Below are 21061 nucleotides of genomic sequence, written 5' to 3'. Positions count from 1 at the left end.
TACTGCAGAGAAAGTTAAGAGTGCAGGGAGTTGAGAGCGTTTTCGCCAGTGAATTCAGTTGAACATTAAAATTTAATTTCAGCTTTCGGCTGAAAATGACTCCGTACGTACTCAGACTTTGATTGTCGTCTCTTCACAGACATGTTCTGTGAGAGAAGATGAAGTATTTATGTAGGTAATGTGAGTACTCTGGCACCAATACGCCAGGAGGTAAAGATGTCATACAAAACATGATTGGTTTCTACGTGTACTTTTAAAAACCAATGCATTCTTAATGTTTGAGTGATTATCATATGGATATTTGAGCCTCTAATAGTCTTTTGAGCTGATTGCATCCTGACTTGTGACTGAGCAAGTTCCAGAAGTGACAGAGGAATTAAGTTTCAGTTTGGCTGATCGTATTGAGCTATGAATGCCTCTGAAAAAATCTAAACATCAGCAGAGCCTGCAGAATAACGGTACTGGAGCCTGTTTACCACACAGAACAGTCGTAGACCTGAGATCTCCACCCTGCGGGCTTTGGCCTCTCGGCTCCTTCAACGTGGCGGCGGCTCCTGGGTGCTCCTCCACCCCGGAAGGACACTTGGGCTCCAGCTCTGCACACTGCTGACAGTGAAAGCCAACATGAACATTTCTGATGGCTGGTGGAGCTCCGAGGAGCTGCGCCGGTCGTCACACCAGACCGGAGCATGGTTGGTTGTGCTCCACTGACCCTCAGGGTGACTCTGGGATATGACATATGAAAGTTAGTGAGTCTGATGCAAGTGGAACTTTCTTACATTTAAATTGCCTTTTTGTTTACATTATTGACCATCGACGTCTCGTTGGTTGCTCCAGGGTTTCTCACACCTTTTAGCTCGCAGAACAAACGACGGCAAAGTAAAAAAAGTAGAGTTGTTTTTCACTTGTTGACTGAATTCAAAATTTGGAAGAATGTATCGTGATTACAAGACAAAGACTGAGGAAGTGAGAGAGCAACTCATTGAATAGTGACACAAACTGCTTTTTCTCAATATATCATTTCTGACAGGGTGTATTTTGGACTTCTCTGTGTTTCCTCTCTTCTAGTCTTGCTGTGCCTCGTCTTCCTCCTCATCATATTAAATATTAAAGTCCGTCTATCAAACGCAGCAGATGCATATATCCTGCTTTCCACACATTGTTGCTGTACACATGCCACATATGGAAGGAAGTGTTATCTGTCCCACTGATGTATTGTTCCTTCTTCAGCTGTTTTGCTTGTATTTTATAGCTCGAGGAACCTTTTCACCCGCCAAGTCAAACAATCAGTCGGTTCAGATGATGAAGAAGACGAGCCAACTCTCAGGCTTCAGGGGTGAAACTCACTCAACTAACATGCAGCATGTGAAAATAGAACGTTATGGCAATTCTGTTTAATTCTGAACTTGTATTTTCATAATAAATGATGCATTTGGCTGATCGGATTCACAGAGAATCAGTGTTTATCGGAAAACTGCTGTTGGGCGGGGGCGTGGCTCTCTGGGGTGGTTCGCTGGGGTCTCCCCGGGCCTGGGGGGCTTCCGTCTGCCGGGGTGGCGGTGTCCGGGCCCGATGGCCTCGGACCCCGGGGTCTCGCCACGGGTCCCCCCACAGCAGTTCCGGTCCCACCCAGTGGACAAACCACACACACACACACACACACACACACACACACACACACACACACACACACACACACACACACACACACACACACACACACACACACACACACACACACACACACACACACACACACACACACACACACTTCCACTCCTCACTAAAGGTGCTTCTGAAGTTGCTTGTTCTCTATCATCATTTGTTCAAACTTTAAAAATCATGTTCCTCTTTTGTTGTCACCTCTTTGTTAATTCATGTTCCTGCTTCATGTTACTGTCTAGATAGAGCTGCTCATGCTGGTTAATCTAAGAAATCATCTTACTGTCTAGATAGAGCTGCTCAGGCTGGTTAATCTAAGAAATCATTTTACTGTCTAGATAGAGCTGCTCAGGCTGGTTTAATCCAAAAACAGTTGGAAAATATTTGGATCAGTGTGATAACTGCAAATAATATATGTAGCACAACAAGGATATTGTATGTTATCCCCCTACCCCCTCCCCCCTCCTCCCTCCTCCCTCAACCTTTTTCTCTCTTTTCTCTTCTCTCTCTCTTTGAGCGTTCCCCCCCGGTCGTGTACGGCAGCCATGCCATCTTCTGACGGAGAAGGCAACAGGAGGAGACTCCAGGTCTCTCCCTGTTGCTAGACCAAAATCTGTTCTGACTCCGAAGGCTCTCAATCACATCATATTGTTGGCCCAAGCTGCCGAACAGGACAAGGGCGAAGAAAAGAAAAAAAAAAAAAAAAAAAAAAAAAAAAAAGGAAAACTGCTGTTGGCTTTCAATGTGAAGAGTCTGATATAAAAAGCATTGAAATGTGTTTCACAGAGGATTTTCTACTCAACCTTAGTTCTAACTCCTGATTTCGTCACGAATCATCAACAAATCCGAAATGTGTATTTTTGAATCGGTTTAATGAATATTCACCTGCCAGAAGAAATCATAGAGAAATAACGAGCAGAGGCATGTCAAACATTTGTTTTTATTTTCCAGTGTATGAGAAAAGAAATTTCAGGTTCCATTATTCCACTTGAAGACCTCTGATGATAGAAATGAATCCAAATAAAAAAGACATAAAGAGAGACCCCACCATGCACTTTAGGCTCAACAGTGACACTTCTTCCTCTTCAAGTATGTTCAGCTCCTCTTCTCCTCCCCTTCTGTCTCTTTCTTACTTAATGAGGAAGCTAGTGAGTCAGAAGAGAATTAGATGGAGAGTATAGACAGAAAGAGAGAGAGAAGAGATAATTTTGTTGTTTTGACTTGAGATTTTTGTCAAAGCCCCCAAAAGAGAGAAGAGCCTTTTCACAACCTGTGGCTGATTATCTTGTTAGAAAATGTTCCTGCGAGTTCAAACAGCCTGTGGAAGCATGTAATCAGGAACACGTGCATTCATATTTGTCAAGAAGAGGGAAACTGAAGAGTTGCATATTTCCAACATTCAAAACACTTCAATGATAAATAAGAAGTAAAATAAGACGCAGTGAAGCGTACGATGTTATTACACTCAATTCATGTGTCCTTTATAGACATACATTCTGAGTTGCAAATAAACTATTCATCATACATACTTTTTTTTTTTTTTTTTTTTAAATTGCATAGTGTACTATTAGTATTGGTGCTGTAAGTCGTCTAAGAGTGTTTTCTAGATATCGGTCTGTGACGTCTTTATTAAAAAGGGATTTTCTTTCCGTGTTGGTCAGGACACAGCAGCTCAACTGAAACTGGGGGACACTCGGCTTTTTCACTGAAATCATCCTTGTTTTATCGAATTAGGCTCCGTCTACAGGACAATGGTTCACATAAAACTTTTTTTTGGGGGAATTTAGACGGCAAGAAACACTGAAACACCACAAATGATGTAGTAAACATATCAGGCCACTAGTTGGCACTGTTGGTTGTTTTAGTCATGAAACCACACACACATGCTTTATAAATATTAACAATGATGTAACAAGGACATCACTGTGATCATCAATCAAGTGACTCTCCAATATAAAAGCACCACGTCCAGGAGAACACAGAGTCATGACACTCTGGAGGCAGACATTGTTATCGTCCGTCTACTGAGCATGTGCAGAAGCAGTGTTTTCCAGCGTTTCCATGTCAACAAAGTCAGTGTTTTCAAAAAGTTAAACTTGGGAGCTATTTTCAAAAAGTTGCGTTTTCAGTGGCTCCAAGTAAAACTGTCATGTAAACGGACCCCCCAAGATTCCCGTCTTCACTTGGAACTGTTGTCGTCTAAACAGACAACAAAAAGTTCAATTAGCTGAAAACTTTTACAGAAAATGTCAAGAATATTCATGAAACACAATATTTACTAAGAATCCATTAATGCACGAAGTATAATAATAACAATAGTAATTTTAGGTCCCTCCAGTGAAGACAAGGTTCAGGCTCCATGACAGCAAATGATCCCCCGGGTGAAGAAGACCAACCCTCCAGACTCCAGAGGTGAGCCTCTGCAGCTGCTTATGTCTTTAGGTTTTCTGACCTTTAGCTTAAAGTGGAACCAAATGGCCGTTCCGGCTCACTAAGCAGTTGGGTTTTAGTGCCGTACATATTCACAACCTTTAGAACACATCCTTGGCAGCACAGTGATGTTTAATGATCGGTGTGAAGAGGTGAACATGTTTTAAAAACACTGTAGAGCATCAAGGTGGCAGAGCGACTCCTGAGAGGCTCTGGCTTTTTGTTTCCAATCGAGCTGCTGTCCTTAAATCAAAGGAATAATGAGAATGGATGGATTCTGTTCTGGCCTGCATTTCTGCACCGTGTCTGCAATAAGTTTGCAGTGATTTTATGTCAACTTCAGTGATTTTAAGATTTATTGCATGCTTGTATATTGTGCTTGAATAACTGTTCAGTGAGCTGGCATGCAAGCATCTGCACGCCGGTGGAACTGCGGTTACCTGTAGGGGTATCCGTGGTATTTGGACCTGAATATGGAGAGCAGAAAACTGAAGAAAAAGACCACCAGGCCAAGACCAACCAGGCAGATGACTGCAAGAGAAAACACATGTAAAGTAATTAGGTTGGAAGTAAATAACATTTAAAAAGAGAAACAAACCGTTAACATGACAATCTTTGTAGCTGAATTCACTCAATGTCTGATTCAAGTTCAAATCTTTGTAGGACCTGGAAGCTCCCTGATACAGGAAGAATAGTGATTATAAAATAGCCTGAGAAGATTTGATTCCTGGCTGAAGGAAAACATTTCATTCATTCCATGAACATTACAGCCGCTGATGCAACTCTGTGTTTGATCTCCGTTCAAACTGAATCTGCTGGCATGGTTTAGACACGGTACACGCTAAGAGCACGTCTTCTTGCTTGTAGTCCACACACACACACACACACACACACACACACACACACACACACACACACACACACACACACACACACACACACACACACACACACACACACACACACACACACACACACACACACACACACACACACACACACACACACACACACACACACACACGATTAAATGAAGACATGAAAAGAGTAGCAGACAGTTCCCAAAGTGTTTGCAGGAAGGACACAAACCAACACCTGGTGCTCGCCGTCATGGGAAACAAGACTCTTTAATATCCAGCTTTATTTATAAAATTGCTCAACATGTGCTGCCTGCCTCTTTCTCATTATCAACTCTGCCTTGGTGCAGAAAACTGTTTGAAGCCATTATCATCTTATTTCCTCGGTGGCTATTCTAAAGTGAAATATACATAGGCATGATCTTTAATCTGCATGGGAATAATGTGTGTGTGCATGGAAGTTGTTTTTTTGCACACATGCACTTGCAGCAGCTAATCCTTGAGAAGCACTGTGTTAAATTAAACTGTCACCACCGACTGATATTGTTAATCAGGGATTAGGATGAGTACCTCTGCTGGAGACTAAATAGTGAGATATCTTCTCGTTCTCACTGTGTGTGTGTGTGTGTGTGTGTGTGTGTGTGTGTGTGTGTGTAGGAAAGAGAGGGAAAGTTAGAATAAACGATTTGGCTGATAAAATGTTCATGTCAGTTTGTACCTGCAAACCCGAGGTCTTTGGAGGTGTGTGTGTGTGTGTGTATGTGTGTGTGTGTGTGTGTGTGTGTGGTCAGTGATGCACACACACTGAAGCAGCCATTGCTTAGTGTCAGCTGCTCCATGATTTGTGCGCTTTCTGCTTTTCACCATCTATGTAGATCCAAGATTTACAATTCAACATACAAATCTTAGGATTTACGCCATGACAGAGCTGTGTGTGTGTGTGTGTGTGTGTGTGACTTGACACTCCAGTAGTAATCCATCTCCTGCAGACTGTAGCTACCTGCATATGCAAACACACTAAGTGTTTTGGTCTTTCTTCACACCTCTGAACAGCAAAGGGCAACAGCAGCAAGGGTGAAGAGTCATTATTCCATTTAAATACAGTACTTAGTAAGAGGTGAGAGTTCAGTTTCCTGTTAAATGGGAGTCATTGCTGCCGATTAATTCAAGCTCCTGTGGTGTTGGAAGACAATCCTGCGGTACAGAGACTCAGCAGCTTAAATGACAATGATGGATATTTGAGAGGGCGTCTCCACTGAGGGCCCTCATGGCCCCGTGTTTCCTGAACGACCACATTTTCATATGTGGCCCCGAGTGTGTAAGTGTTACGTCTGTGCGTCTTTATTAAGTATAGAGGGACACATTTCCCTTCGCTCATCAATTATGACTGAGAGATCTTGGTATGCGTTTGTGGATAATGACGCTCTGGCACCGAGCATGCTAATATGCTAATACGCTAAGTGATTTATGACCTTGGCCAAATGACAAGTTGGTTAATCTGTATGATTCCCCTCAGTGACAAAGGTGGTAATCCTCCATGTCACTAGGTGATTTGGCTCAGTTCAAATCACAATATATTGGCTGAGGTAAAAAAACAAAAAAAACATTTACGATTCCCAAGTAGCAGGAAGGAACACATTAAGTTAAGCTGATCTCATTAAAGAGGTAAATATGAATAGATTGAGGCACTAAATGGTTTGTTCAGTTTATAGTTTGATCAGCAGCCGGCTGCAGAGGACAAAGTGCCTCCATCTGCAGGTAAAATCCTCCACCAGCGTTACTGTTTTCACAGTCAACTGCTGAACCAAGAGGAGCTTGGAGTTTATTTTGTGAAGTTACAGAATGACATACATAGTGAAGGCTTGTCATGCCCTTTGTCTCCAGTTTGACCATTTTAACCAACTCTGACAGAACTTAAGTGAGAAACAAATAATTGCTGATAATTGAGTATATATTCAAGAAGCGAAGCGCGTTTAGTCCTTCCGTTGCACCTGTACTCCACAATCATGGGGAGAGAGAACCAACGCTGGCCTCTGAAGCCATTTTCACCTAAATCTGACAACCCAGGAGTGTGAACCTCACGCTGTGGCTGCAGGGTCACTGTGAACAACTTTAATTGGCTGTGAACTGCACATGCTGGAAATGTTGACCCGGCTGAGTCACGTCATCAGAATGTAATTATCGTCCAGACAATGATGGCTGCAACCAACGAGTGAGTAGATTGATAGATTGGGATTGTGTCTTCCGCTGTGGTGAAATCACCTTCATGATTCCAGCTGGGATGTAAAATCTGTCAAATGCTGAAGTGTCAGAGACTCCAAACATTAAAAAAGAAAAACATCTTGTTGGGCCGGTTCTTCTATGGAACAGTGATCAAAAGTTTCCTAATGTCCGGGTCAACAAGCCACAACCAATCTGCAGTTGGTGTCAATAGGACTTTGAGTTTCCAGATAAACCAGCTCACAGTGCAGCGCTGGACTAGTTAAACTCCTGCAGCTCGTGCTGGAGCAGTACTCTGCTCAGGTTGGCATATTGATCACACTGCTGAATCCAAAGGCTGGCTCCTGATTACAGATTATACTACAATGGACCATAACACTGGGACGGGAATAATGGTTTTCAAGTATGGGGGAACCTTGTGTTGTCCTACGATGGAGATGTTCAGAGATGTTCTTCATTCCTCGGCAGCGTTGCTTTGGTTTGCTGCTTTGTGGCCAAAGGATTTCTGCACAAGTGGAGATCTGAATTGCAAAAGCAAAGCTGACTGCGATGCCAGATACTTAAACACCAAAGAAAGCAGATCGTCATGGACATTCTTTCAAAAATGACCTGAACCATGAATGTTCCAGGAGAAAAAGTTAAAGTTGGAGGAAGTCAGATCTTCAGGTTGCAGTTTGTGGAACTTGAGTGAATCATCTCTATTATTGCATCACATCTATTGATGTGGTTACAAAACAGTTTAATAAATAAGAAACAAAACGAAGGTACATTGCACATTTTTTAAGGAGTATTTCACACCTTTAAAACTTTTGTTGTCATTTTATAGTTTATTAATGAGAAAGGCTTGTGGACGACGACTTCTGTCACCATTTGCCAAAATATTATTGATATTAATGTGAGCAATCAGACAAAAGTCATCCTTTCAAATGTCTGCTCTGGATTTTACACTTTTTTCCAACATGTGCAGATTTAGTTTGACATCCTCAGACAGAAAGCTTTATGCTCTACCTGTGACATGTGCAACGCCTCACATTGGAACCACTGCCTTATGGGGATCCATCTTTCAATAAGAAATCTTCTGCAAGTGCAGGCTTGTGAAAAAGATTGTAGTTTACAATTATGACTTTTCTTAACTTCATCATAAATGACAGCTCCATCCCGGTTTGGAATCTGCATGTCAGGGTTTTCTCTGGGTACTTGGTCTCCTCCCATCATTCTAAAAAACATTAGTTTGAGGTGAATTCCATATTTCTCATCGGTGTGACGGTTTTGCTCTGTGATGGATTCTTGACCTGTCCAAGGTGTAGCCTGCCTCCACCCATACGAAGCTCACAGAGACCGTAGAGAAGTTGAAGGAAATGGATGCACAGACAGGGCTTGTTTCATATTTCAATAAAATAAAATAATGACATCCCAGTTAAATATGTAAATTGCATTTGACTAATGAGATCCTGTTGTTCTGGACTCCAGTCTTGTAGGCGACCACGGTCCGTGAACCTTCCGGCCATTAGATTTTCATTTTGATGTCGGAAAACGAAAAACCGGAAACCATCCCATTTTCGTTTTTCGATTTGATATTTGGAAACGAAAAACGGGAGAGGAGCCGTCTCCCGTCTTAAAATGTGATGTTCTTGTATAAATTAAATGATTAAAAACTTTAAAATGTCTTTGGACGTAACAGTGGACATGGTCCCCAACGGCAGGACTGCGGGTGAAATTAGAGTTTCAGGGAGAAATGTGTGACGATGGAGCTCCAGCAGAGCGAGGCTTCTCCACCTACATGGCGCTCCAGCAGAGCTTCTCCACCTACATGATCTCCAGCAGAGCTTCTCCACCTACATGACGGAGCATCACCACCAAGCTGAAGCTGCTTCACCTGCTGAGGTGAGCAGCGTTGTACCAGATTAATTAATATACAGAACATGATTAAAATCGCGTCTTTTCATTGATTTGCCTGCAGCCTCACAGCGCCCCCTGCTGTCAGAAGCAGCACAGATTGTCCCCGGAGCTCAGTCACATTAAATGAAACGTTTTTCTTTGTTGCTCTTCTTTTTCTGAGCGCTACTTAGTGAAACTTTCAAGCTCTGATAATTAATATTCTGATGATTACATTTTATGTTGCTTTGCAGGAATGGTATTGTTAAAAAAAAAAAGTTTTACTTTATCATGCATTTAAATCTTTTGTTGTTGTTTACATGCACTCAGAGGTTATTTGTGAAATGCAAATCCATTTTCTTTAATTTCAGAACCGTCACATTGAAAGGATTTGGGGAAGGATTGTATGTTTTTCTTACTGTGAGCCGTTAAGTTTGTTGAACTAAAATTGGAATTATATTAAAATGAGCTCCAACAAAATGTAATTGTCATGTATGCATGACTTTTGTTGTTTATTTCCAAGGTTGTACTTTGACTTTGTCTCTTCTTAAGAGACTAATGTGATCAAATCTCTTAAACTTCCTGAGTATTCTGTCTCCTGAGGTTTTTACTAGGAAATACTCCTGACAACTTTGTAGATAAATATCAGTCAAGTATAAAATAAAGGTGTGTCTGACACATTAGCAGGATGAAGAGTTCCTCAGGCTGCAGGATGGGGTTGCCAGGTTCTGTGTCTCAGACCTTGTTGCCAGGTTGAGTCCTTCCTGCCAGCGAGTGGCGACCCTCCGTCCTCTCTGGAGGTTCTGCAGCTCCTCATCCGGCTCAGCAGGGAACCACAAAGCAAAGCAAGAAAGTGCAACATGGGATTTGAACTAAATATTCATTCTTAATGAGAGAATTTGCTCTTTCCATGAAGTTAGTTGAAAAAAGGTGGGATTTCTATTTTTACTTAAATCTTTTTTTCGGTTTTGCGGCTCAATATTAAGACAAGGTTTGTTCATGAATTCAATAAATTAAAAAAAAAACATTTAACCAACACCTGGGAAATGAAATAATTATAAATTTATTCCATGCTATTTCAAATAACATAAGAAAAATAAGAATTTATTTTGTCATTTGTTTCATTTCAAACATAAATATAAGGAAAAAACAAAGATTGCAGTAGAAAAGCTAACGCAGGTGAAAAGGAGTAGAGGGTACGTTTAATAAATCCTCGCCCCTCTCCAGTCAATCTATTTCCACCATGTGTCATTTTTATCAATTTTTTTTTAAACTGCAGCAGCTGGAAAAACATCTAAATCCACTGGTGGGCAGGTTCGAAGCTCAGACAGCCTGAAGGGGGCAGCAACGCCATGCGCCGTTGTTTACTCTCCCATCAAGCAAAGAAGAGACTCCACTTCCGGGTTTTCCGACAAATCAAACTTCAAATAAAGAATTACGTTCGTATATTATTTCCCGATTTTTGTTTAAGAAACGCATATCTGGAAACTGGAAACCATCCGATTTACGTTTTTCGATTTTCAATTGTAAAACGAAAAACGAAAAAGGGATGCTTTCCGGTTTTTCGCTCTCCGACATCCGGACACGGACACGGACCTACCACATGTTGGCATTCAAACAGGTCAGTATGATAATAATAATCAATTCATTGGTTTTTTGTGATATCATGTTCTTTCGCCAATCATCACACTTTCCTGATTCCTCCTCCTCCCACCAACTCCACCCACTGATACTGCAGCTTTTAGACCTTCATTCACACATCTGGTTTCTGCCCTGTTGAGAAATGGAGCGGCTGTGATGATTTGTGTTGCCTGTGGCAGCAGCAGATAACTTCCTGCAGTTGCAGTCAGCAGTATGGAGGCTGCATGCCGGGGATTTAACACCCACATGCAGTGATTACACTTCCATTCAGCCTAATCCGCTCACCGTTACCGGCAGAAGACCATCATCTGTGTTCCCTTTATAATGCACTTATTTCATTTGTGTGTATGTTTGTGCGTGCCGTGTGGGATATAAAATGTTTTAATTTATCTGGAAGTACACTCATGCAATAGTATATTGCCATCTGCATGATTCTTTAATTTATTATATTAGAAAGTAGTAATCATACAAAAGAAGGTTAACTTAGGGATTTAATACAAAAATGAAAGAAATGAGCAAAATCACAAGAAAACAAAACTGTAGTAGTGAAGATGAATGAGAATAAGAGGAAGAAGACCGGTTTGGAAAATATACAGCACAGAAGTAATGTGAACAGGTGATAATTATCTTTGCGCATATGAATGCATGCCCCTGTATGTATTTATGTGTGTTTCCATGTGAACACATTAGTGAACAAAAAACAAGTCTTGAGGTAGTCATAAAGTCATTATCATTATAATTGCCAAGCATGAACATCTCAAGAGCTTGCCAGTGATAATCTTGCATTTGGATTCTTGACGGTGATGGTTCTCAGAGTGTGTGGGCTCAGAGAGGCGATGGAAAGCCTTCTCAAGTTGCTTTCTCATCTCACTGAATAATCTAATTCCACCCGTGTGTAACTGTGTGTGTTTGACGTAATTACTAACACAGGTCATCTAATATCCTTTTCCTGCTCTGATGATCTAAAGATTATAATGAAACTCTCCTAAGATATTAAGGGGCTGTGTGAATGCTTGCACCTATTTTCTAGGGAACATGAAAAACACCCAGAAAGAATCAAACCATCCAGAGGAAAATATTTGGATGTCCACTGTTTGTTGAATGAATAGTTTTACATCTGAACAAATATTCAGAAAATGTTGTGACTGGAGATAATTTGGAGGGTGTAAAGACTTTCTTTTTTATTATACTTATAATACTGGAGGTGAAGCAGGCCTTCATCCAATATGGTGGTAACAATGAGCGTAGCCCAGCAGTCAACAAGCCGTGCTTCATTATGACGGGAACAGAAAGGAACGTTCTCAGGTGCACCGACAATCCAACCATGTCAGAGTTGGAAAAAAAAAAAAGAGTCAATTAATTCCCTGTTTATGTGACGTTTTAAGTGAAAATGCATAGTTTTTGCTTTTTCGTTTCAGACAAGTTTTGGCATTCACACTGCAAGATTTAAAAACTGCTGAAAACGATGTAGTTTTCACGTCGGGCCACTAGTGGATGCTGTTGGGTTTTTTGTAATTAAACCACACACACACGAGCAGAGACCAGTACACTATAAATACTGAATTTACTCTACCAGAAAAAATCTTAACGTACACTTCACATAAATATCCCTCCTGCACAGAGAATAAACCACCAATACATGAAAAGTCAACCATCAACACTCATTTCCAACCTGCAGTTTCCCAAATTCATCACACCAAAGTCGATGTGTTTACAAGCAAACTGGAATCTGTATCCATCAAACTGTTTGTTTTACTAACTTACACCATGTTGGGAAACCTGCAGCAAGGGTTTCTGGGATATCAAAGATGGCGTCACAGCAGCTCAATTGAAAATATCAACATGTGACCGATTTGGCCCAAAAAAAAACCCTAAAAAAAGCCAGACTTTTTCAAAGAAAGAGTCTTCAAGCCACGACAATAAACTTAAATGTTGTGAAAGACATCGTAGATTGTTGTTCTCCGTGCGACTCGAGATCTTGCGAGATGGAGTTTACAAACAGGATCTTCCGGATAGTTCGGGGGTTCCCGTGAGCGGCAAATTTCCATGAAATTTAAATGCTGAAAACAAGCATTTGTGTGAGTGTAATGATGAATTTCCTTCAGAAAGGTATTGACAATGGATTAGAGATGTCCATCAACAACTGAAACTGGGTCCCAAAAATGTTCATTTTTTTATGTGTGGATTCTGGAAGAGTAACTTTAACAATGGAGAGTAAACATTTGTACGGACAGACAACCATGTTGGATTTCTATGTCTATTGCCACTCTGGAGGTCTCCATTATTACTGTCCATTTACTCAAGTATGTGCAGATGAAGTTTTCACTACGGCTGTGGTACACATGCGCAGGAGCAGCATTTAAAAAATGGTTGCATTGTCCCCATTTCCACAGAGCCGGAGTTTTTTCAAAATGTTCCAACTTAGGAGTCCTTTTGAAAAAGTTGTGGCCCTCAGCACCCTCAGTGGTGGTGGAAACAGACATCCAGAACCCAACGAAGGCTTTTCGATTGTCCGTGGAAAACATTGTAGAGTGTAATAATTTTTATGTGATTCCTCTTGTAATCAAACAAGATTAAATTCCCAGCCTTAATATCTATGCATGTACTTTTTATCTGTGCTCAACCAGCCATGGTTGACCAACACCTAACCGTGAATGCAATACACTGTCCAAAGCCATCCTTAAAAATCTGAAACTTAAGTGTCTATTCAGCTGCTCCATTTACACATTTACAGGGGTCGCCGGAGCATCTAACTGCAACTTGCACTGTCCACGTGGTTTTTAACCTTGAAGTGCTTTGTGCATCATGTGGGAATCAAACTCACCTCAAGGTCAATAGTTAAGCCATCCCCCATGAGGGACTAACAAAGACCTCAAGCAAGAGACATTGTTTTAGCACTGGTACACTGTAATTATTGGACTTCATGATTGCAGGTACCTCAGATATAAATAATGGAATTCTGCTGAATAATTTAAAGGAGGACTAGAAAGGTCCGTTAACCAAGGCATGCCTTCAGCGTGACGAGTGAACAAAAGAAACATTACTGTTTCTGTGTTTATGTGCTTGTTCTGACTTGGAAAAGATTCCAAAGTGCCAGATTGGCTCAGAAACAATTCTATTTAAAAATGTCTAAACTACACAGAAAAAGGTAGGAACATTTATGTCTGGTACATTATTTGTTAAACTATGACTTCCTGGCAGTAAATCTTACACCAATGGAACGTTTGAGCATTTTCTTTTTAAATGGTTTGTAAACAACAGGCATTTGTTGAGATGAGTATAGGAGTAAAAAACTGACACATCTTCCCCCCAATGCTGAACAATTTTGAATCCTTGAATTGTGAAACTGTTGTGAAGGTCACTCCGGCACAATCAAGCCCATCCCTCGACTGTTGGATGAGGTTGAGCTCAGGACTGCTGGCAGGTTATTGCATCCTCTCCACCATTCTAGAGAAAGTCTCTGATAAACTGCTCTGTGTCATCTTGGATGGTTGATTTGGTCCCAGACTTTACAGATATGGGATCGAAACCGTTTGAAAACTCTCCCCTTGCTATTTCTCTGCGGTGGGGGTACCAATCAAACACCGGGGAGAAGCTCCTAACAAGAGTCAAAAGCAATAGCAAAGAAAAGCTGTTTGGCACTGGCAGAGATTTGACAAACTTCATGGGGTCTACCTACTCAGAACATATTTGTTGCACATCTCACAAATGCATGTTCCCCACCACTGTGGTGCCTTCCATAACAGGTCTGTCAAACATCACAACACACCAGTGTGCAAGAGGCTTCAATCCAACCCAGTAAAACCAAGCAAATCTAATCATTTCAAAGAAAACTCATTTAATTTTAAGAGCTGGTTTAATCTAATAACAGTTGGAAAGTATTAGTGTGATAACTGCAGAAAATATGTATATGTATGTGCTTTAATCAAGCTACACAATAACACACCGAGGTTGAATGGTGTCCTTCACCGTTAATGAGATGCTTATTATCACACGAACAACAGGCTGAATCCGTCTGCTTCTTAACTGAGCACCTAACTACATAACCAAGTAGATAACTAAGCTGGAAAGTTGCACGGCGCTATCCTCCCGGCTGCGTGAAGCTGACCTCTCCATCCCCCATCCATTCCTCCCTCAGTGACGCCATCTTGAAGCTCCTGTTCACTGAGATGTCAAGTGGCTGGAGGAGTTTGGTTAATCCTCCAGGGATGATGGCAGGTTTGGAGTTGCAAGCTTTTATTTTCTCTTTCACCTGTGGCGTTACGTGCACTCCCATACTGTCCATCAGAAGACAAGCAGGGCCTCTTGCAGCACACACACATTTCTTTACTTTTTGTGCATGGATATAAATACTATAAAAGACAAATGCATGACCATGAACATATCAACTGAACCGCAACAAACTAACTCTTGTAGTTTAGGAGGACTTTTATAAATAGGCAAGCAGCTGTGAGCGAACGAAGAGCGATATCACTCTATTAGATATTTCACAATCTCTGGCATCATCACTTTGGGTTGTTGTGACGTCGCTCTGATGATGCAGATTTTTTTTTCTTATTATTGAGCATAAGAAACCACTGTTCGTCACAGCTAAATGAATTTAACTCCATTCTCTGATTGGAGTACTATGTTTCTGACGGCATTCATTTCAACCCAGCTCAACATCAGTTCAGATCTTCCGAGCTCGCTGGTCATTGTCGCCCTGAGCCATTAAATGTTCTCTCTCTTGCAAATTGTGTCGTTGGTGGCTGCATAATTAGTCGCTGCTGTTGTAAATCACTTGTTAATTTCAAGCAGATTGTGAGTGCAAATTGAGTAATTAACATTATTTTTTTTCTGTCCTTGAATCTTCTGCTGTTTACCGGACAGATCAGAGAGACCCAGCTGGATTTCATTTGCAATTTCTGGCCATGTGGTGTTCATGTAGAAAATGAACAAATGTGACCAAATCATGCTCATTTCCATAAAGGCAGCTCAAATCTATCTTTCTACATTAACCTCACACACAGTTCCCATATATTGGAATGAACATTTTATCTTAAAGACAATAAATAAAGAGGTGGAGCAGGTCAAAGATAACAAGAAAAACAAAAACAACAACCTTTCCTCAGGCAACCAATCCCTATACTTGGTGACATTTTGTGTTTGTTTCCGATAGTATGAAAACATTTGTCATACATGGAAGAAACATGGTTATTTGATTTGTATAATCACCTCTCGTAGTCTCCCTCATCCTGAGTCTGGTACCTAATTCAAGCTATTCGAGGGTATTTCACTTTAATAGTGTTCCAGTCTGAAAGTGTATGTGTGTTCAAGCTTTCTGGAAAATGAACAAAAGCTTAAAAATGGCAAGTGTCTGAGCTTCCAACGTGTGATTGTTTTATACATTCCACAGGTTGGAGGTCGGGCAGTCAGACACAAAGCCTTGGGTCTCCAATCTGCTGACCACTCCAAGGAGAGTTATGAAAATAAACTGATTTGCTGTTCAAGATATCAGCAGTTTACTTTCAGTCCTCTCAGGAAGCTCAGGTTCAGATGAATGTTTCATAAGGCGGCTCAGAAATGCTCATCAATGCATTATATAGTATTGAGATCTCTATTTGTCCAATAGAGGAAGGTACAATCTGGTTTTGATGTCTTGGTTAACATTCATTTGCAGTTAGCAGAGAAATTGAGAGATCAAAAAACATTTGTTTCCACAAACTGCATCATATATTTAGGCTTCAGTGTTTACAGGAACATGAGATGATAGTCCGTCCATTGTGAGACTGCAGTGGTGTAACTTTTAGCATTTTAGCTTTACAATGAGACGTGCTCAGTTTGAGTAAAGGCTTGGAGGATTTTCAATCTGTAGTTTGCATGATCTTCCTGTGGGGAGGTTTTTCTCCAGGTATATAAATGTCCTCCCACAGTTCATTGGGGACTTTAAATGTGGCAGCCTGTCTCTCCGTGATGGCCCCGAGTTTGACCTGTCCGACCCTGCTGGATTGTATTGACGATTAATACAAATTAATGACAGGCCAGTCTGAACCTGCAAGCTGAAGAATGGTGGATTACTTTCTAGTGGAAGAGAGATGCTTTGCCACACGTGTACACGGCAGCGTATCAAGGATGTTAGTTTAATATACAAGGTGGACACAGAATACCAGTCTCAGGGCCGGTGTTCCTTTTTTTAAATAAACTTTATTTACCAAACAGGTGGTCTCCCGAGGTATCTGATACAGATCAGATTATATTCTCAATAAAATAACCATCTTTGTTAATTATGAATCATGATCGATCATCACCATATAAATGGTACCAGATGAAAATCCCTACATCTGCAATGATGGATTGTGGATGTAAATCTCTGGAAGCCTCCAGGTGGCGGAGAGAGGACTGTACCATCTCCAGCCCAGTGGAACTCTGACATTGTTTGCATCTGGCTTTAAGAACATCATTATTGGCTTAATCCTTTGAATTTGAACTTGATTCTCTGTAGTAAGTCACTCAAACTTGATATTTGAACTCCCGTCTTGTGAAAGTGTCGGTTCCCCTCCCTGCATCAAGCCAACACAGAAATGACCTCAACATCTTCGAAGCCCCGCTCAGAGCTGGAAGGACTGTACTGTAAAAGGTGCAATGCAAACTTACTTCTCCTTTTGCCAACGTCTCCCTTGGAGGTAGCAGCCTCGTTGAGCAGCACCATCCCCATGGTGATCGCAGCATCTGGGACAAGGTTGTCAAGGAAACCACACAAGAGCTTGAAAGAGAGGAAGAAGCTGGAAACAGAGACTGACCGAGGGAGAAACACCGGAGCGCACACACACTCGCAGAAAAGCCGATATACATAGATGTACATACAGGTACACGTATGTACATACAGGTACACGTATGTACAGCATGCAGTGGTCAGCACATGAAGGTGCACTCCTGTGATGTGTTGAAATTGTGTGTAGAGCTGAAACGGCTCATTTTGAGGATTGTGAAGAGGAATTATAACAAGAAATTTCACTTTTCACCCCCCGCCTCCCCATGTTGTGATTTTTCTTTGCTTAAAAAAGCACATAAGGTCCCATCACATCTGCAGTCACAACAAACCAAATAAAGAGTTGAAGCTGCAGTCCGACGTCGCAGTGATAGCTCACCTTTGCCGGGAAAACATCACAACAGACCCCCAGTTCATTGGATTTCTCTAAAAAAGTTAACTCTTTAAACAAACCGGGAAAGGAATAAGAAAACTGCACCCCAACACAATTTATTTTTACCCACACGCACACGCACACACACACACTCTCTTAGAGACCTCATTAATAGGTTAAAAAGAGATATTTATTCTGTTCTCTGTTTACTTGTAGTCAACAAAATCTTTATATTACTGGATCATAAAAAAAAAAAAAGAAAAAGATCTTTTATTCAAGGTTCACAAATGCACCTACATGCATAAAGTACACGGGCAGTAGTACTTGTCAGGATTTTTACTTTCCATTGTCCAAGTCTGATGAATGCATTCTTTAACAAACAAGCAGCGTGTTTATTGTTCCTCATTGTGATGTAAATGTGTGACTAATGTTTAAAGGTTACACCCTGAAATAGTATTCATACTCGAGAGTTTCATAAATCTTTAACAATACCTGGTGATATTTTAGGGGTTTACTTTCAAATGTTTAAGTATTAGGAGAGAAAGATGTATCCTAAAGGAATCTCACACACTATAGCCTTTTAGCCTAATCTTTTTTTACAAGCACATCCTAAAGCACATGTCATTATTCTGAAGGTTTCTATCCAGAAAGTAAGACTGTGATTTGGAAAAGACAAACACAAACATACCTGGAATAACACGGCTCAAACATTAGTCAGATAAGAGTCACAATGTTTGAGAGATGATTTCAGTTTGTGCATAATCAGAGAGAGGAATATAAAACTAATTCTCAGCAGATAAGAATCTTGTTAAAACGTTAAAACAAATATAGCTGGAAAGTTTCCGATCACACACTATAAAAAAACCAACAGAACAACAATTGAGGAAAATAATATAGTCTTTTTGTTTCAAGTTTGAGAGTTGACACATTAATGTGAGCATCTTTATTTAACAGAAGCAAAGAGGGCTTCCTTCAACACCTGAGCTTCTCTGAAATGACTGCGAGTGCAGCCTCTCACGGCTCAGAGCCTAATTACAGATTTCTCTCTCCAGCATGCTCGGAATACAAATCCATGTAACTGAACAAACCCTGATGGGGCGCACAAACACAGACTGCCACGCGGGAAGATACAGTGCAGAAATGGATGCAGCCTCATGATGATATGGTAGAAGACATGACACAAAAACCAGCCACGAAACTGAAGCATCAAAAGTGGCAGTGTGGGTGGCTGTGGAAAGCTATAGTGTGATAGTACAGTCCTGGAAAACAAACCGTATTCGTGGATTGACTAAAACTATGGAAGAGCATGATATTGTAATCATATAACAGAGCCTGGTCTGTGAGTCTGCATGCATGAGATTCTCACTCCTTTCCAAATCAATTCAACTTCAAAACTGTAATTTAGTTTCAAAAGAATCTAAATTAAATAACATCAGTTATCAACTATAGAGTGAAAACCTGCATTCAGAGATGCAATTTGCTATCAGTTGTCACAATATGAGATCCTCATAATTAAGATCAACAATCATCACTGTATCAACTGAAACATAATTAACTATTTCTTTGTACAACCCTCCATTAAAAAGGCAGAAAACAAACGTTATAACTACTCCAAGCTGTCCTGTGTTTTAGACATAAATGTCGATCAAGACTATTTGAGACATGTTTTAGTGGAGGTTATGTGATAAAAAGTAAACCTGCGGCCCACCTCATTGTAACCTGCAGCCGCTGTCCGTCTCAATGCAGCCTCCCTCAGGCTATCAAGGATATCCATCAATACGAGCTAAGTGGCTATCTGATTTTTGTTTACAAATTGAAGTAACCTGTTCACCGATATGCGACGGTGAGTGAGCTGCAATTGATCAGAATAACACACAGCGGAGTATTGTCTTTACTTTAGGGGCACGACTTAGACCTTATAGGAAGACTAACTTCCTCTGTTCATACAACTCTGGACTGTTAGAATCCTCAGGTGTGTGAGCACTCACACTGTTTACATGACAGGCATCATTTTTGCATTTTAGTTTCAGAAAAGTTTCCTGTGTACATGGACACATTTTGAAAACGATGTGATTTGACATGGAAACATGAGAAACGCTGAAAACGATGTCGTTAGCATGCTGGGCCACTGCCGTTTGTTTTTGCAATGAAACCACACGTACATAAAAAAGAATACCCTATAAACATTAGCAATGGCGAGTAAACGGACATCCGTATGGACCGATAACGAAGTTGTACTGCTATTAGAGTAACTCTACAGTAACCATAAAACAAGTCCTAGGAGACTATGGACTGGGAGCCATGACACTCTGGGAGCCACCATTGTTGTTACTGTCCATCTACTGGCGTATGTGAACTAGTCACCATGGCAGTTGTGCACATGCATAGTAGCAGCATTTCTGAAAAAGTTGCGTTTTCCCCCATTGACGGAGCGTTTTCAAAAAGTTCCACCTTGGAAGATGCTGTCAGTAGCTACAAGCATCGTTGTCGTGTTAACGGACAGCCGAATGCAAGATTTCTCATTTCAAGAGAAAACGTTACGTAAACAGGGCTGAGAGGGGAAAAAGACACCAATGTTCCTGTTTCAACTGGGATGTCCAGAAATCATGTTAAAACATGATATAAAAAAGTAAAAGATGAGTTTCTGAGACTGTGTTGGTAAATCGAATACTTTTGGCCCACCATAGAATAGGACAATCTGATATTATGACTGAAATTCCTCAGAGTTTAAAACATCCTCGCTTTTCCTTCCAAGGTCTCTTTAATCTTTATCCAGGATTCACTGTGTTCCATCTTATGTCCAATAATCACATTCAAATGAAAAACAAACACACAAATGTGTAAATATGAAAATGTGAAATGCGTCTAACATATGATCATCCTATGAAATGCACAGTATATTGATAACTCTTCAAAGAATGATGTATGTACCAGAATGTACGAAGGATATGATCACACAACTGTGAGTAGGTGTACACATGTGAGGAACTAAATAAGGTGACGTCCATGGGGAGTCTACCGCTGTGATGGTCATAAAGTGTGTTTACACCTCCTGCACAGGCAACAAAGCAGAGTGTGTTTGTGTGTGTGCCTGTGCGTGTGCGTCGGTGTGTGCGTTTCATTTAGATGTAATCAGATGGGCAGAAAATGAAAAAATAAAAAATAAGCTGTGGACAAACAGATATTGCTCTGCAGCAGGTGTGACCTTGGACCTGCGGTTTCCTATGGGGACGAGAACAACCGCGAGGATTGAAC

General features: G+C 40.9%; 1 protein-coding gene across 1 annotated transcript in view; it reads right to left on the bottom strand.

The window, feature by feature from the left end:
- Positions 1-2524: 2524 nt before the first annotated feature.
- The window catches only part of LOC308109460 (dolichyl-diphosphooligosaccharide--protein glycosyltransferase subunit TUSC3-like), an 81201-nt gene continuing 62664 nt past the window's right edge, over positions 2525-21061 (bottom strand). The window contains exons 8-10 of the mRNA XM_080463029.1: positions 17319-17393; positions 4533-4623; positions 2525-2807 (exon numbers count right to left, since the gene is read on the bottom strand). Coding sequence (XP_080319155.1) covers positions 2792-2807; positions 4533-4623; positions 17319-17393 — 182 coding nt within the window. The 3' untranslated portion in view covers positions 2525-2791. The remainder of the gene's footprint in view (positions 2808-4532; positions 4624-17318; positions 17394-21061) is intronic.

Source organism: Lipophrys pholis, assembly GCF_963383615.2.
Source record: "Lipophrys pholis genome assembly, chromosome: 5".
Lineage (NCBI taxonomy): Eukaryota > Metazoa > Chordata > Actinopteri > Blenniiformes > Blenniidae > Lipophrys > Lipophrys pholis.
The sequence above is the reverse complement of the archived record's forward strand: the minus strand, read 5'-3'. Positions and strand labels throughout refer to the sequence as shown.